Raw genomic sequence first — 19,382 nt, 5'->3', positions numbered from 1 at the left:
TTCTATCATTGTATGGCAGAAATATCACCTTACTCACCAAGAGAGACATGAGGAACTTGTGCAAGTACACAATGTGGATACAGCCAACCCTGAGCAAAATTCTGCCGTCTACAGCAGACATATTTGTGTATGCAGCACCATCAGTTGCATCTGGATATAAGGTCATCTGCAAGTTAAAGACTTCTTCTCCCACAATGTAGACTGTCTAAAAGAACGTAAGAGAAAGGAAAGAAATGCAACAAACAATTTGTATACAAAAAATGCCAATAAAGAAAGACTTCAAGAGGACCTGTAAGGTGTGTAGGAACCCCTTCCAGAATGCGAGAAGACAGTCACTGCTGTTGGTATTATATTTATAGGTGTTTACACGCCCCAAGACTGGCAGTGTGTGCCTTTTTTAATTTTTATTTTTTGATTGTTTTATTCCCAGTGTCTCAGATTCAAGCCAGACGTTGAAAGGCTTTAGGGGAATTAAATTTTTTTCTTTTTTTTTCCTTCAAAAAGGGAACCGGTTATGCCCCAAATCATCATAGACTAAGTTATGGTGCTGTTCGGGGACGTGACAGGGAGCCAGGTGATGTATTTTCTTTTACTAACCCGCTCCCGCAATCCAGTCCACATGGTGCAAAAAAAATCTGACTTTTTTCAGAGTCCAGTGCACGCACGCTCATATAAACTTGTATGAGAGAGCTTACACAGGAATCTAAAAAAAAAAAAAAAAAAAAAAATCAGATTATAAATGCGCCATGCGGACTTCACTAAGTGACAGAGCTGGATCATGGGAGCATATAAAAAAGATACATCACCCGCCTCCCTGTCACGTCCAACAACAGCACCATAACGTAGTTTATCGTGACGTGGGGTTGTGACAGATTCCCTTTACATAAATGCATGTACTTTGGGCTAAAACTTATGTTTAAAATAGTATTTAATGAAGAATTTGTACCATTCGGCTTCCGCAACTTCTAGATATTACTATTCTTATCAGCCAATTTGTGACCACAATAATGTTTCTCTTTGTTATGGCCATAAATCACCTAAGTTTCCCTCTGCACTTTTCTCCTGAATGGTCTAATAACGGTTCTTATTTACACGAATGGAGGCAGAGTGGCTGGCGATCGCTCTGCCCACCCGCCACCATTCACACTAAACAGACTGTCATTCATAGTTGGACAGCCTGTTTACACAAGTCAATCGTCATTTAGTTTTAATGCCTGCAGAAACTGACCGCCAAACTAATTATTGTTCATCATACAGTTGCTGCCAGTATTATCACTGAATAATAATTAAGATCCCTGCAATCTGGCGAGAGTCTCAAGGATTATCGTTCATTGTCAAAGGGCGTTAAAGGAGTCAGTCCAGCCTCAAAGACAGATCTCATTTAGAGATACTATATGCAGTGTTATGTAGAAGCTGCAAAAGACCAATGGTGCATTTTTTAATTAAACCCCATTTAAAAAAAATAATCAGCTAAAAATATATGCACTTAAGAAAAAAAAAAGTTGCCCACAAAAAAGGTGTCTATTGCGTTTAAGTCATAACTGAAATATTGTCTATGTACAGTAAATGGTTTTATTATGCATATATTGCTATGCTGACACCTAGTGGCCAAACTGCATTATTGACTTATTGCATTGTAGTACATGGCCCTTCTGGGCAGTTCCTTAAAGGGGTATTCCCATCGCAGAAAGTTATTGTCTATCCACAGGACAGGTGATAACTTGTTGATCGCTGAGGATTTCACTGCTAGAGCCCCAACCATTCAAGATATTTCCACCAGCACATGCTGAAGTTTTGAAATCTTTAGCCGTGCATGCGAACCACTGCTCTTATTCACCTTCAACTGGACCGCTGAAGATAACCAAATTTAAGTGCTCTGCAATTTACAGCAATCCCATTGAAGTGCATGGGCCCAGCAGTCAGATCCCCCAACAATTAGCAAGTTATGCCTGTGAATAATGGATAAGTTGCTGAGCTGGGACAAACCCTTTAAGACGGTCTTAGAAGACTCTACTGTATTGTATTCTGTCATGTCCAACCAACATGAAAACGGAGAAGCCTGGTCCACAGGCTATCAGTAGTGGGGAACTGCACGACGATTCGTCCAGTACAGCATCAGAATGAAATGAGCATTCATGTGTCACATTTCTTACATGGACCTGCTGGCAGGCTCTAAAAAGACACTCTTCCCCATCAAAGAGGAGTTGGGGCAAAAGCAAGTGACAATGCCCCAATGCAAAGGGGGCAAAGACAGCGAGAGTTACTTTATTTGACACAGCATTCTAGAAGAGGGCAAGCTGGTGCTAGAAACGTATGAGTGTGCACTCTGTTCCATGACTCTCCGCTCAACAAGACTAACAAGCTAAGGCTGAATGCACACAGGCGGAAATTCCACGGTGAGATTTCACGCAGAATTATTGCCATTGCACACTGCCATAGGATTGCATAGGTTTTGCATTATATAATCCTATGCAGATAGCTGCGATTGACCTTGGAAAACTCACGCGGAAACAAAAATCGCAGCATATCCTATTTCAGTGAGTCTCATGCGCCGCCTCTGCACTGTGCGGATGTGCGCCAGCTGGCATATCCGCAGAGCGAAGACGCCGGACAGGTAAGCCGCGGGTCACTGCAAGGGCACAGATCGCATCCCACTGCAAGAATCTCGCAGTCGGAATCCGACCCAGCCATCTGCATTTACCCTAAAGCGAGGCATGGGCGACGCATTGCATTTAAAAAACACTGAAACAGCCGAAAATAGAGGTCATGAAATCAATGGAGGAGTTTTACAGCGTTTAGTGTGTTTGAAATGCCGCGCTAAACGCTATAAAAAAAGCGGGCTGTGTAGGAATTACCTTAAAGGGGCTCTACTGAATTTTACATTTAGCAAATTACCTTGGAATGTTTGGATACTACTAACATGACTGCGGACCTTTTTTTTTTAATTGTGGATTTTAAAAATATTTACATTGGATCTATACGCAAAAACAAAAATTTTGCATTCGCATTTACCTTTTGATGAATGGTTTTAGGATCTACATTAATGACAACAATATCACAGAGACGTGCAAATAGATCTTTCTTCTGGGCCTGTACAGTAAAAGAGGCATCCATACCTAGAAGCACAAAAGCAGCATTAGGAAAATAAAGCACATGAACAAGTTTATTCATTTTGCCCTTGCTTAATACAGGATAAATGGGCCCATTTTTTTTAATTTTTTTTTTTTTAAAGCAAGAGAAGAATGAACAGATTTTAAGCACAACACAGAATTATTGCAGCAGACCAGCCTATAGGGAATTGTGTAGCACTGGAATTGTTGGACCTTTAGGGAAAAAAATAAAAAAATATCCAATCAATTTTCCAAAACGGCTGCATTTTCTAAACCCTATTTACACGCAAAGATGATCGCTCAAAAGACAGTTTTGAGTGATCATTTTGCATAGCTACTAATGGGCGCTAGCGCCTATTAGTAGCTTATTAGCTTCATTTGCATTTAAATGAAGTTCCCTTTGCTGTATGCAGATAACAGCGGGCGGTCTGTTATCTGCATACAGCTCCATTGTTCTCCTGTGGGACAGCAGCTGAAAGCAATGTCATCTTCGCTCCTGTGGAGAATCACAGCATGCGGTCCCCGCTATCAGCTGGCCGGCTCAAGGATGGTTTTCATGCTGAACTAAAAATAATCATTCGTCCGAAAAGCTAATGACTGTAGCATTTACATGCAACGGTTATTGCTCAAAAAACATAATTTGAACGAATTTTGAGCGATAATCGTGTGTAAATGGGCCTTTATGTTATCTGGGACTTCAGAAGAGAAAGATAGTTTTTTTTGTTACTTCTGATGGCTTCAAAATGAGTCAAAAGCAAGGTCAGGCAGCAAAAAAAGCAAGGAGAAGGCTTGTCTGCACAGCTAGAGGTATAACCAGTAAAAAGAGGGAGATTGTGATCCCGCTGTATAGAGCGCTGGTAAAAAAAAAAAAAAAACACATTAGTAATATTGCGTTAAGTTCTGGAAACCTCATCTACAGAAAGACATTGATTAACGCACACGTTTAAAGACCGGCTACAAAAATGGTACAAGGTCTCAACTACAAAAACCTTATCCGGAAAGTCTTAAAGGGAACCTATCAACTCAGAACAGCACCATAAACTAAGATTTGGTGCTGTTCGGGGAGGTGACTTAGAGCCCCGGGGAGTGCATTTTTTTTTCTTATACTCACACACGGTATCTGCCAGTGAAGTCCATGCACGATCTGTAATTTGACACTTTTTATACCGCTGTGAGCGTGTACTCCTATAGAAGATCATGTGGACTTAACTGGCAGATACCATGAAAACCAGGGAGTGGACGATTATAGAAAAAAATATATATATACCCCTAGCTCCTTTACACCTCCCTGAACAGCAACACAAGTTGACACCCTTTGACACAGCACGATTATCATGCAAACCGCTCATCAAATAAAGTAGTTTGCACGATAATCATGAAGTGTAAAACAAATGCAGTGCAAGATTAAAAAGCAATAAATTGATTGGATCTTACATGCACACCACAAAATCATCGTTGGTCTGCCACTGCATCAGCCCACTTACTGTGAGTGGAGTTGGCGGTCCACAACGCTATCCAGCCCGCTTCACCTTCATTCACTGTGCAATCATTGCTGGGATAGCTATTGTGTGCTTCAGCACTCAACAGCCATCCCATGTGAAAGGGGTTTTAGTTTATGGTGGTGTTCTGAAGTGACAGGTTCCCCATACCCCCCCCCCCCCCCCCCCAACAATAAAGTTAAAATTGAAAAAAACTCCTCCGCAAAATGCCCTTTTTTTATTGCAACATAGTATGTTAGGCTGAAAGAAGACAATGCCCATCTAGTTTAGTCTGTTTTCACTCTCCCTTGTAGATCCAGATGAAGGCAAAAAATAAAAAAAAAACAATGAGGCAGAAGCCAATTTAGCCCATTTGGGGGGAAAAATATCTTCTCGACTCCATAATGGCAGTCAGAATAATCTCTGGATTAACGTTTGAAAGATTTTAAATTTGTATTTCATGTAAATTTGACACAGAACTAGGCAGTAAATCTTACCACCTTTTGTACTCCAGTGGTCATAATTTTTTTTGTTTTTTATCAATGTGGCTGTAACAGATTTTGCATTTTGAGGGAACACAGTCTAGTATTTAGAAAAACCAATTTCGGGGACGTAGAATATATTGAGTAACTTTTCTTAGCTTTTTTCATTGTTCCCCAGCAACATAAAATGATTCCACCACTTTTTTTTGCGATTTTTATGGCATTCATAGTGTGAACTGTATTCTATGGGTCAGTATGATTAGGACACCAACAAATTTATAGGATGTTCTGTTATGTTTTACCAATTTTGCACAAAATAAAATCACTTTTTTCTGTGTTGCACCACATTCCAGGACCACAGTATGTTTAATTTTCAGTCAACAGGGCTGTATCAGGCCTGTTTTTTTGTGGGTAAACTTGCAGTTTTTAGGTATGATATTGAGGTATCTATGTGTTAAATTATTGTTAATTCCTTTTTAGGGCAAGCGAGATGATCAGAAAATGGTTATTTTGGTTTTTTGAATTAAAAAAAAATATATATTATACGTGCTTGATAAATGTAATATTTTATAGAATAGGTTGTAATGGATGTGGAGATACCAATTATGTATAGGGTTCCTTTTCTTTCGGTTTTCATTTTTTTAAATATTTAAAGCCTTGTGTAAGGGGAAAGAAAAAAATGGTTTACTTTTTTTCTATAAAAACATTTGCATCTGCAGGGTCAAACTGTGTCGAGGAGTGATTATGAGCAAGTCCTCATCAATTGACTATTTTATAATCAGAGAGCACATATGCTCATTTAATATGCTCTCTCATTGATCGGGGGCGGGGGTGATAATATGAACAAAATTCATGTTCCCTCTCGCCTGGGACAGGGCGATATACAGAAGAATCCCAGATCTTCTCTCTAGCAGTTCGTCTCCCCTCCACCTCCCTCGGTACACACACTAAAAAAAGTGACAACTGCAAATTCAGTATTCCCAACTGAATAAATCTCAGCTTTAGGCCGCCTGCACACGGGCGGAAATTCCGCAGCGGGATTTCCCGCAGAATTTCCGCCTGTGAAAGCTGCCATAGGATTGCGAAATCTCGCGTGGCAAACAAATTGCGGCATGCTCTAATTCTGTGCAGGGCTCGCAAAGCCCCACACAGAAATCCCACGCCCCGGCTGCCGGCTTCGGTCTGCGCTGCCCGGCAGCCGGCACATAAAACAGCCGGAGCCGCGGAAGCAGGTGAGTACTCGCTGGTCCCCGCAGGGGCGCGGGACAGGTCCCGCTGCGAGAATACAGCCAGATCCGACCGTCGGCAGGCAGCCTTAAGAGGACACCAAAAGCATGTTGGTGGCCCTGATAGGACCTGAACTGCAGCCTTTTAACCCCTTCATGACATGGCCTATTTTGGGCTTAAGGACGCAACAATTTTTGGCGGATTTTCTTTTCCGTTTAACAAAAGTCATAACTTGTTTATTTTTCCGTCGACGTGGCCGTATGAGGGCTTGTTTTTTGCGTGGCGAACTGTAGTTTTTATCGGTGCCACTTTTGGGTACATAGACCATATTGTAAAACTTTTTTTTTTATGATAGCAGGGAGAGAAAACGCATCAATTCTGCCATAGATGTTTTTTTGTTTTTTTTTACAGCGTTAATCATGCAGCATAAATGAGACATTCCATTTTTTCTGCGGACCGGTACGGTTACAACGATACCAAAATTCTTACATTTTTTTTAAGTTTTCCCACTTTTTTTTGCAATAAAAACTTTTTTTTGGAAATCTTTTTTCTATTCTAAATCGCTGCATTCAAAGTCCTGTAACTTTATTTTTTGATGTACGGCGCTCTGTGAGGGCTTGTTTTTTGCGAGACGAGCTGTAGTTTTTACTGGTACCATTTTGGGGAACATACGGCTTTTTTGATCACTTTTATTGCGTTTTTAGTGAGGCAAAATGCTAAAAATTAGCATTTTGCCTCAGTTTTTTAGCGCGGTTTTTCCGTGCACAGTCAAAAGCATGTGCAACTTATTGTACGCGTCGTTACGGACGCGACAATACCAAATATGTGGGGTTTTATTTTTTTTTTACCTTTTTTTATGCTAATCTGAGAAAAAGCATAAAAAAATGTTTTTTTTACTCTTTTTTTACATTTTTTTTAATCTTTGTTTTTTTTACACTGTTTGTGTCCCTCTGAGGGACTTTAACCACTGCCCTGATGATCGCTGTCATAAGGCATGGCAGAGCTACTGCTCTGCCATGCCTTATCGCTTATACAGCAATCATAGGCATAGGCAATACAGGACGCCAGTGTCTGGCGTCCTGTTGCCATGGTGACAGGCCGGGCTCTCGTGATGACATCGCGAGTTCCGGCTGGAGACACAGAGGGAGTCCGCTCCCTCTGTGAACTCTTTCCCTGCCGCGATCTACTTAGATCGCGGCATGGAAGGGGTTAACAGCGGGGGGGGGGGGGGGGGGCACATCTATTAGTTGATATTCTGGTCTACATGTTTTCCCTCGAATTCCAAGTTTAATATAAAGTGATATTAAAAATCCCTGAACCCTTTTTCTTGTGGTGTTGTGATAGACTTACCCTGTATCCTAATATCAGCAATGTTGCACAACTCATCACAAACAAAAATATTAAAGGCATTTAAGGTTGCGGAGAGCTTCAAGTCAACGATATTCTGTTCGAATGTTTTTGACACTGCTGAAAGAATGGTAAAAAAGGTTCTTTATAAAAGGCAAAAAACAGGTTAAAAAAAGTGAAATGCTCTAGATTACTAAAGTATACAGCATGTACAAAGCACACAGCACTTTGCTTTAAAAGACAATTCTATACATACACACACACACAAATATAATGAGCAACAAGCTGCAGTGACTGCAGGTAGGAGTTTACGGAGTTATGTCAAGTTTGAAAGTGTAATAAAGTAGGATTCTGCAGATAAGCGAACAGAACACCACAAAGAAAATCTGCAACCTCTCCCTAACCGCTGGCATTTTCCCCTCGTCATTTAAACACGCCACCTTCCAACTGACCTCCCCTCAACATCTCCATTGCAGGGTCTGGCACCATCATAACCACCAGACGTCATGCCCGCTGCCTTGGGGGTCACACTGGACTCTGACCTCTCCTTTGCCCCCCATATCCAATCTCTGGCCCAAACATGCCACACGCACCTCAGAAATATTGCTAAAATACGTCCGTTCCTAACCACGAACACGCTAGAGACACTCGTGGTCGTCCTCATCTACTCCCGACTTGACTACTGCAACTCGCTACTCATCGGCCTCCCCCGCACTAGACTCGCTCCACTCCAATCCATACTAAACTCTCATTTTTCTATGCAGTCGTTACTCAGCCACCTCTGCACTATGCCGGTTGCTGCATTGGCTGCCCATCCATTGCAGAACTGAATTAAAACTCCTCTACCTCACTCACAAAGCTCTGCATGGCGCTGCGCCAGCATACATCGCCTCCCTCCTGACCACCCAGCCCGCTCTCTCTGATTGGCTAACACACTCAGACTAAACACCCCTGTAATACGAACCTCACATGCTCACCTACAGGACTTCACCAGAGCAGCACCCATCCTCTAGAACGCTCTACCCCAAGGCATCTGGACAATTCCCGATGCATGAAATTTCAGACGAGCCTTAAAAACGCACCTCTTCAGGGAAGCATACAAAATCTCCTGACCTAGTCACCCCCCGCCGCCTATGGCGCCCCACCCAGTTTGCCTTCTAATAATTGATCTCCACATGAAATCCCCTATTGCTTGTGTTCCCCATTCCTTGCTCCTCACACCCACCCCTTGCACCTCCTGTACCACCTCCAACCCATTTATGTCAAACCAAATGTACCTCACATTGTAATTGTTGTGTTTTGCATTTATCCATGCCTGAAAGCGCTGTGGAATAAGTTGGTGCTATACAAATAAAGATTATTATGAAAATGAAGGTTTGGCAGTTCTTCCTTGTGCTTTTTTGTTATTTTAAAAGAGCCACTCTGGCGATTTTTTTTTGATTATACATGAAGTAACCAACCCCGTATATCCCCAGTATATATAAGTGAGTTAGTGACACCTTGCTTAGTCATTTCTTCATGTCCGAATCTCACAGCTTTTTCCTTAGATTGTCATGTGATCTCAGTTTTGACCAGCTTAGACCTACTTGGGGGTTATAAATTCATTTCCTAGTCTGTGTGATGCTGTTCTATGGATCTACCTACAAAAATGGCTTAAAGTAGAAAACACCCCCCACCCCCACCCCTATAATCAATGATGACCATTTCATGATGAACTTAAGACAGGCATTCATTAACGTTGGGCTAACATTACATAAAATATCTTAAACAGTACAACTAAAAAGGGTGTAAGAATTTAATGACTGAACTTTGCCTGATTCACTAACAGACTTACCAGTGCCTGGTTTACTGACCACACTTTTCACTCCTTCGGCATCAGATTTTGTTTCTTTAGTTCTCTCTGCTACTTTTGAGTCAGCCGATGGAACAGCAGCAGATAAAAAATTCATTAAGGACAGCAATGCTTGCATGTGAAGGACCAGGTCAAGTGAAGTCATGGAAAACTGGCAAAAGAAAGCAATGCATCTTTTTATTGGAACACCCAATATGTAACATTACCGTACGAAGAAAAACAAAAAAAGTGATCACAAATGACTTTTTTAAAAATTCCCATGGAGAATATGCTGACCATAACAAAATAGTCGAGCTTAAGGAAAGGCCTTTCAAAGAACTATCATTATTAGACAAACATTTTCCAATTGGTTTTATATAGTGTTTCCCCAGAGTTACACACAATGCAGGGACAATCCCATGAAGTACGCTACAGCTACAATAGTAGGTCTACTGTGTGATTTTATTAAGAACTGTACCTATGTTTTAGGCTATCAGAATCTAGTTTCAATAAAGCATCGGTAAACCTTAATTAACTAGAGCAATATCTGCCAGATGGCCTTGTTCTCTGTGTAAGCATTTTTCTTTTACAGTCTGCCAATACAGAATAATGTTTGACAAAGCACAATGCCTCATCAAAAACGATTGATATCAATCTAAGAAAACCCCTACCCACAGAGACAAGTCATTTTGTCTCTAGTCAAGCCAGAAACCTACTGCACACTGATGAGGGGCAAAAACTCTAAAACAGTTGTCGGTGTATAGATTCTGGCTTTGTTTTCAATTTCCAGTCATTGTTATAAGGCTTGTAAAAAGAGTCTGACATTGACTTGCAGGAATGCTGCCTTCGAATAGGTGGCACTGCAGAGATACTGTTCCATCTTCCTTATTTGCATATTTCCTAGAGGGGCATAGATAGCCTTATACATCTTCTCCCACCCCTTCTAGTTGCTCTCCTAAATGAGAAATGATACCCTTCCCAATAATGTCTTATGAAAGAGTTGCGTGCACAGAGGTAGAAGCAGTCCCTACAGCTATATGTTAGAAACATTCACTACTGTATGGAGCCCCTGTATCGCACTGTACTATGGAAGGATTCTTCCCCTCTGCAATGGCACCAAATGTAGCATTACACTATATTTGATTGCTAGATTCATACAATCTCGTATGTCTTCCTGAAACTGAAGGCATGTGGAGCTCCAGTCTTCTATAAACATCATAATATTGTTCAGTACAACTTTGAGTCATAGTATGTAATACAAATATATAAATATGTATGTATGCATAACATACATTTATACATATTACATACACACACTGTAAGACAAGTTGTTTTGTCAGTGAACCTTTTATACAGATGCACCAAGTGCCAAATCAATGCTCATACTATGACCCTTAACTTTTTATTATGGCAGCCACCTTACACAAATTGTATTAAAAAAATTAGTGGGTGGCCAGATTAGGTATACTTACACTCAATGTCTGCAAAGTGCTGCTGTGAACAGTTCTAAAACCGGGCCCATTGCTGTCAGCCTGAAATTAAGAACACAACTCAATTGCACACAAAGTCTGTGTATAAGTATTAGCGAGTTCATAACTGTCCAACTAAATCAAAATCAAACCAAAGAAAACCATAGGTGGGGAGACACCATCCCCTGTACCGTTACCCCCAACTCCTGGGGAGAAAAAATAGAATCTCACACGAATATGAACCTCGATCTTTTGAATGGGGTCAAATCCACGAGCGATGCGGAGCAGGGCAAAGAAAATACATAACTAAAATCGCAGCATGTTTTATGTTAATGCGTTCCTTGGAACGCATTGCCCATTGGTGTCAATGCGACAAAAAACACATTGAACATTGTGATGTTTCCAATTGAAAACAATGGAAATCACTTGCCGATCCTTTCTTGACAGAAAAGCTCCTCGCATCCGCAGGTAAACCATACGCTGGCGGGCGCGATATTGGGCAGAGTTTCACAGCCAGATATCATGCTTAAAGGGAACTTGTCAGTAGGAATAAGTTAGCAATTTGAGGACAATTCTAATAGTGGCTGGGATGGTGAGTGTGGGAACTTAAATGCTTTATGGCGTTAGCCACACTCATTAATGAGCAGTGTCACACTGTGCTTTATGCTGGTGGCTGCAAGTAGGAGTCCGATGTATTCATGAGATGCACTGGTTACCCCTATTCCTTACCCCGCCCCTGCCTGTATTTGAGAGATTTCTCCCTACAGAGCTAGTGACGAAAAACCATCAATCACAGGTAGGTGCTGCTATGAGGAAGGAGTAACATACGCCTCATGAATACACTGGACTCCTCCTCATCATTACCAATACAATGAACAGTGCAGTGCTTTCGATTAGTGACACCGCATTGTGGCACATTACATGAGGTCTTCAAAATTGGCACAATTTTTTTGATGCCAGCTTCTTTTCAAGTCTGCGTTTTCATCTGCCATTCACAGCCTGCATTGCAGATTCTACTATACTGACAAGACAAACCGCACAGCAAGCGATTTTATTTTTCCTCAGACACCTTGGCAAGACCTGAAAGACCCCATTATAATCCCAGAATCAAAGCTTGGCAATGTCAGCATGTCCTCATTGGTTTTTTTATTAAATATTAACTGCACTTTTCACAAACTTTTGACATGTGAGACAGACAAGTCAAAAGCTTTGACCAGTAGTCAAAGTCCTACTGGTGAGACATCCACTAATCACTAGAATGAAGGGGACTGTTTTCAGCTGCCGAGAGAAGCCGAAAAGCAGTTCAGACGGCCACACAGTTCTATAGAAAGCTTCTATATAAACAGAAACCGCAATTCTGCTTCTCATGTAAACGGAAGCCACAATATAGACGTGAAAAGAGCCGGGGACCGATCATGAACACTAAGGCCCAATGTCCACGGACGGATTTGATTTGCAGAATTCACGCAGGTGGCCCATGCGGAAGATCCGCAATTTAAAGTGCCCATAGGGAAGCATTGGCATCCGAAACTGAATTTAAGCATGCAGATCTGATTTGCGGTTCGTTTGGTGTGAAAACAAATTGCAGTATGCTCCAATTCAGTGTCAATATTAGTCAATGGGTGCGGACGATCCACAGTGCATCCGCAAATACAATTGCAAATTTGAAGGTTAAAATCCATTAGTTAGGTGGGAAAAAGGCTGGGAGGTGAGGTTGCAGATTTTTTTCCACACAGATGATCCACACAGTGCATCTGCATGGAAAAACAGTTATATCCGTGATCTCCCGCAAATGGTTTCTGCAGGTCTCTCCCTGCGGAAATCCGCATGCGGAATCCGGACTGCCTGTAAGCAGGAGGCCTTACTCGATCATAAAATGTCAACTACAAACCTTTATATATTCCATTTTTAGAAGATGTTCATTGGTGTCATCTGAAGAATTAATAAGACGCAGAGGCCCTCCCGTGGGACCTGTGTGAGCACAGAAGACAAACACAAATAAAAAACAATTCACCAGCTGGATGGTCAGAAATGGGATACTGCACTTAAAGTCTCACCTAGGAAATCATTGCAGGTCATGCTGATTTTTTGCAAATATACAGCTGCTGTCATTTCATGGTTTGACACCCGTGTTACGGCTCCAAGCTGTGAGGCCTGAATAATATGAAGAGGTGCAGCATCACCTCTAACCTGCTTCATTAGCTGGATCACAACCTGGGTAAAGAAAATAGACCTGGTGTACTAGGGGAAGGTTTTATATACAGGGTAAGATTCATGCGAGTCCAAATGGGGGGGGGGGGGGGGAGTGAGTTTTTGCTACTATGGAGCACAAAATCTTAAGGTGACCATACCTTTTTAATTTCAAAATTAATTAGAAGACTCAGTTCAGATGAGGACTTGACTGTTTCTGGCTCTGAGAGTTCACCAAAATCTTTCTTAGTGGACATTGCAGTCTGTACAACTTCCTGTTTAGATTTTATAACCTCTGTCACAAGAAGATTATGAAAAATGTTATTTCAGTAAATCCATCAAACTATTGATAATCCCTATAGCTTGCCTTCAATGACTTCTGCACTACTAACAAAAGGAGGCCATTACTTTAGATCTAACAGTCATTTATCATTACATCTGATACAGCGTCACACTTGAAGAAATGTACAATGCTGCATTAAAATTAATTATTGTACATTTTCTTAAATGTGGTCCTATACAACTTTACAATATGTCATGTGAGCACAAAAGCTGGTGGACAATTATTAACATAAAAATTACATTAACAAACATTTTTTATGAAAAAAAAAAAGAGTAAAGACAACCCGTCCCCTAGTATACCTATACTCTGCTTCACCTATAGTACATGGCTTAGGTGCTCAGACATACATACCAATTTGCCCTGAATCTGCAGTGCCTTCTCTCTGTTCACCAAGATTTTCCACCAAGACATTAAGGAGTACACTCAAATCCTCTTGACTCAACCAGACCTTAAACAAAATTATCAAAAATGATCACTATACTTCATTATATGGCTGCTACCCGTTTATGGATATATAGATCTAATAAGAGAAAACAAACAGACAGAAAAGCACAATACTACCAATATCCTATATACTGAACCACCCCTGCATTAAGGACAGATGGCGCGCGACATCTCATGATTTGTATTCGCGGTCATGACTATGCAGCTCTGCTAGTTTAAATTGAGCCTACTATTGTTAACACCGACACGGGTAAATCCATACCTTCTAGTGTATACCACTTCACCTGAAAGTTCATTTTGACATTCCCTAAGGGCTCATGTCCACGGGCGGGTCGGTTTCCACATGCGGGAGACTGCAGTAGAATCCCACCCTGCTGGCGGCCCAGCAACCCGCTTACCTGTCCAGGTCATCTTTTTTTCTCTGCTGCGGATGTGCGCAGAAGTGCCAGCCAGTGCGCCGCTGCACATGCACAGTAGATTTTTTTTGTTTAAGTTTTAAAAAAAATTCAATTGCGAATGTGCCACGGATCAGACGGCTTCCACTGACTTCAATGGAAGCCAACCGGGCGAGATCCGTACTGAGATTGAGCATGCTTCGATTTGTTTTCAGAACCTAAAAGGTTTGCAAATCAAATCCGCATGCTTTATTCCTTTTGCGGACGCCCATTTTTCCCTATGGGTGACTTTATGTGTGGATCGACTGATATACTATGTGGCTAATTGATATACATTTTAGAGGTGCTTTCATCTTATTTAAAAATATACATATAATTTATTTTTTATTTAATTTTTTTATCTATATAGCTCTCAATAAAAGCTTCTAGTGCGTCAAGCATTTATCAATCACGCACAGTGGCTCCTTTGATATCAGGTCTATGTATAAAAGCTTCTAGACTATTTTAAGTGAAATTTCACATTTCATTCAGAAAGAAACTCTCCTGCATTTGTAATGATTTAAGATACAATTAAGCACGAACTTCTATTCCTGAGATAGTTGTGACATTATAATTTATTCTTTTATATAACAATTAAACAAATAGTGTGTCCCCTTTCTTAATTGCTGTTGCATTTCTGCACTTTAAACAAATCTTCCTTATTCCCAGTATCAATTTCTATTTTTGGTGTTCTGCTATATTATGTATTTATCTGCTTATTGACGGAATTGTTAAAATGCTATGTAAAATAGACTTTATTATAGCATTTGCTGCGCATGATTAATTAGCTTCAGTGCGCTATTTTATTATTTTTTTTTATGTCTTGAAATAGAATTTATATTTGACATTTTCTATATTATGCATCATTTTCATTTTGTTCCAATATTTATAGATTCTTTTTTTTATACTCCTTTTTTTATTTTCCCTTGTGTACTTTTAATGTATTCAGCACTTCATAGCAGTTTCTGAAGGGGCTGAGTCCCTGAAACGCATTAATATTAATAAAGGGGAAAAAAAATGGTAATTCCCTTGTTTGATCATTTATGGACTCGAAGTGTTGTGCCCCAGCCCACTCATTTTACTTCCTCTGAATCTGATAAAGTAAGCCACTTCAATATGAAAATGGAGTCACACAGAGGTATAGTACAGCAGCATAACATGCCAGTAACCATGAGCTATTAGGCTGTCGTGAGAGCAATGCAGGTGTTGCCCAGTTCAAAGCCCTATTAAAGTATCCTGTGGATGTATACGTACTGCTTATCAAAATAAAAAATGTGTTGGGAATTTAATACAAATTTAAGCACAATGGACGTTTTGTTCAATAAGTTGGGGGCACTTTTTTTTTCTTTTAAGTGCGCAATTACTTACATCCATAGTATTTAGATGTCCTTTCACTTCCAAAACAGGAATATCCTGGTACCATGTGGCTGCAAGGTTGCGGTTTACAGACAAGCAGAGATTGATAGGGTGGAGGATCTGTATGTCCGACTGTGCTGAACTTGTCTGCAAAACTTCCCTACAAGAAAAAAGGTTAAACATAATCCTATATAACCGCTCACTTGGAATCCCATTTGTAATATACACTGGCATATTGTTAGGTTTCCTGTCCTATACTTCTTTCACTTCAAACTAGTATGATTCTTTAGAAGACTATGTATATATTTGTGTGCACTTCAAAACAAAATCTTTCGATTTATTGACTCACAGAAACCTGGATTTCAACACGGACACCAATTCCTTGGTTGGCTACACTTTTCATGGTCATCCTATGGTTAGCCACACGTTTCCCATACCTCCGACCCGAGAACAGGAGTGGAGGAGAAGGTATTCTTTCTCCACAATGCACTATCCAGGTTATCCCTCCAGTACTCTCACTCATTAACCTCCTTTAAAAGTACACATGCTCAGACTCTTCCATCCATTCTCCCTCTGATCGATGGTTGTCTACCACCAGCCCAGGTTCACATTTTCTATCTTGCAAAATTCCAATCCTCTGAGTTTTTACCATTCCCATTGACAACCTAATCTCCCCATCTGCCACAAAGTTTCTAACACTAAACTCTTGCCTAGGTCTTTCCCAACGTATTGCTTCTCCCATAAAACAAAGACTGCAACACACTGGACCTGGTCTTCTAGCTGTGAACAATTTTTAACTTATTAACCCCTTAAGGATGCAGCCTATTTCAGCACGAAAAACACAGCTTTTTGGGGGAATTTTCATCTCCACTTTTCAAAACGCAAACCTTTTTTTGTATTTTTCCATCGACAGCCATATGAGGACTTATTCTTTGCGTAGCAAATTGGTACCATTCTTGGGTGTATATAATACATACACACACGCCTATGTATATAGATATAATAAATTGATGTATGTATGCACATATAATTTTATATAATTTTTTTTTGCTCTTTGAGGGTGGTGAGGGCAGAGTGGAAAATTAAAAAAGTAAATAAATAAAGGGGGGGGGCATCATTTGCACTGTTGTGTAAATGATATGGTAACTTTTTTTGCGAATTGGTATCATGAAGATACCAAAATGATTTACCTTTTTTTTTCCCTCACAAAAAACTTTTTGGGAAAAATATTCTGAGGCTTAGAGTTGTTGACGACTAAAATGTCAGATCCAAGTCAGAAAAATCCAATGTGGATGTGACAGTTTTTAGCCTGTGGTAACATGCCCTTACTGTCAGTGCATGTCCAGACAGCAAATTTTGCTATGGATAAGAACACATATTTAACCCCGTCAACAGGTAAAATTTGCTTGCTAAATTTTGGTGCAATTCCAGTCGGATTCACATGAAGTGACATGTCATGTCAATCTACACAGTAACACGTTAGAATTCTGCACATGACTATGCCTATTGAATGGATTTCTGACTCAGTTTTACAGGTGAGTTCTGTGTGGAAAATTCCATAGCAGATTGTGCCAAGTGAATATGCCCTCAGTGTCACAGCAATCTGCGTTGCATATGATAAATGCATTAACTGTGACTAAAAGTAATACTGTCTTGGCATCAGTTTTTGCTCAGGTTGGTAGCTTGAAAGAGGGGGTTGGATTCATAACATACAATTTGCAGAAAATTGGTTAGATATTGTCTAGGGCCAATTTCTCAGGAGCGAACGCAATATCAGGCTGTGAAACTCAGCCCGATATTGCGCTTGGGAACATGCAATTTCCCAGCGGATGCTTCTCCCTTCTCCTCTGGGTTCTCGGCTGTGACTAACAGCTGAGAACCCGACCTGCTCATGCTTGATTGCAGAAACAGAGGCTTTAATCCCGCGCTGTACTTCTGCTATTGGGCAGGATTAAAGCCCAGGACAAAGCGCCGTATATTTACAGTGCTTGGTCATTAAGAGGTTAACTTTACTGATTTATAAAAAATATCCCTTTCAGATTTAAACAGATTTGCCTTAGATGTACTATTGCTCAGAGGAATTATTTTTAAGTGGCAATATACATACCCTCCTTTGTATTTTAGTCAATGTATTAAGGTGGTGATGAAATTTATGGCTACATCTCAATTTTAATAATTAAGAATTGCCCTATAGTGGATTCTCCGTACGAAATGTTTTTTAATGGAACAACGTTTAGGTCATCTGTGGAGGCTGAGAAACCCTGAAGTTCGACAATACTCTTACGATTCTAGTTCTAGAATAAACCTCCCAATAGCATAGATGGAGGACCTTTCTCATGCTCACATAGTGGAATATTGGCTGTGAACTGTGACTGATCATTCTCCACTTCGTTGTCTGCCTTGTAGAATTTTTTTTCTACCCTTAATAAGTAGTCTCCCCCCCCTTATCCTTTTGTTAATTTATTAGTGAAATCCTTTGAGACAATTCTTATTTTTACCCACAAGTTAAATGTACTTGAGGTTTTACTATATCATTTTATTGTCAAATTTACTTTTAATTATCGGAATTATTGATTTATCATTACATATACTATTTTTTACCCCCTCCATAACTGTAATTAGCACCTCTCCCTCTTCAGCAATGCAACTTGTGCAGGAACTTCTGGTTCCACTATGGTGCACGCATGAATTCAGCAAGAACAGCAATACCAAGACTCACTTCTCCCATTGACATGAACATAAACAGATGGAAACAGAGGCACTCATATATATAATATGCACTGTACCCATATATTATCCCTTCTCTATGGGTTTGCACTTTGGCACACCTGAACTTAGGGGGAAGTGGGGACTTTTTATTTGGAGCTCCCCACAAAGGTCTTTGAATTTTACACTCAAATTTTGATTGTGCCGTTTGACTCTTTGATCGCTGGGATTTATTACTTTCATTGTGTTCTTCTACGTTTACGACCAAAGGTGTTTTTTTCTTTGAATGAACTATTGACGTTTCTCCTTTACTGGATATCCTTAGTGACGAGGATTGAATTCATTGTGTGGAACAAGATTGGACTGAAGTGTGCCTGTTGTAAGTGGACTAGTCACACCAGGCAAGTCCCCTCCAATTTGTAGAATTTGTATTTGATTTACATTTTAACCTTGATGCACTGTCCTTGCTTTAATCTAAATGTTATATGGATCACAGTGCAGATTTAATGAACACTGTCTGGGAATGCAAAAAATTACATGAATTTTGGAATGGATTAATAGAGATACGGGAGATTTTGTTGCAAAGATACGAGAATGTATCTTTGGAAAGGGGAATATAAAAAAAAAAACAGGCTGTTTGACCAAGTTTGAGGAAATTTGGGAACGATGTTCATATATAAAAGTGGATAGTTAATATTGCACGCTGGTTGTATCGAGTTACCATAGTAAAGTTTATGGGATTTAGAGTGGACTTTCATTATTTCATGCACACCAGCGTGTGCACACTGCACATCTATAGTCAGGAGAAATAAAATCCCAGCATGCGCCATTATTCTGCGTATGATGCGAAACTCACTAATCGTGCACAAACATGAACCCCATTCTTTTAAATGGGGTCATACACATGAGCAAGGTTTTCCTGCATTGCACTGTGATGCAGGAAACAAATTGCGGCATGTTCCATC

At 40.3% G+C, this 19,382-nt stretch overlaps 1 protein-coding gene across 4 annotated transcripts in view; it reads right to left on the bottom strand.

The window, feature by feature from the left end:
* Positions 1–19,382, bottom strand: part of VPS13C (vacuolar protein sorting 13 homolog C) — a 247,933-nt gene that overhangs the window by 89,037 nt on the left and 139,514 nt on the right. For 2 of the 4 annotated variants that reach the window (XM_066592326.1, XM_066592328.1), the window contains exons 34-43: positions 15,724–15,871; positions 13,829–13,925; positions 13,296–13,429; positions 13,002–13,158; positions 12,836–12,915; positions 10,948–11,007; positions 9,479–9,647; positions 7,648–7,764; positions 3,013–3,116; positions 38–205 (exon numbers count right to left, since the gene is read on the bottom strand). In XM_066592326.1, the coding sequence (XP_066448423.1) occupies positions 38–205; positions 3,013–3,116; positions 7,648–7,764; positions 9,479–9,647; positions 10,948–11,007; positions 12,836–12,915; positions 13,002–13,158; positions 13,296–13,429; positions 13,829–13,925; positions 15,724–15,871 (1,234 nt within the window). The remainder of the gene's footprint in view (positions 1–37; positions 206–3,012; positions 3,117–7,647; positions 7,765–9,478; positions 9,648–10,947; positions 11,008–12,835; positions 12,916–13,001; positions 13,159–13,295; positions 13,430–13,828; positions 13,926–15,723; positions 15,872–19,382) is intronic. The other 2 variants (XM_066592327.1, XM_066592329.1) reach the window with 1 other exon arrangement.

This window comes from Eleutherodactylus coqui, chromosome 2, assembly GCF_035609145.1.
Source record: "Eleutherodactylus coqui strain aEleCoq1 chromosome 2, aEleCoq1.hap1, whole genome shotgun sequence".
Lineage (NCBI taxonomy): Eukaryota > Metazoa > Chordata > Amphibia > Anura > Eleutherodactylidae > Eleutherodactylus > Eleutherodactylus coqui.
Note: the sequence above shows the minus strand (reverse complement) of the source record. Positions and strands in the feature narration are given on the sequence as shown.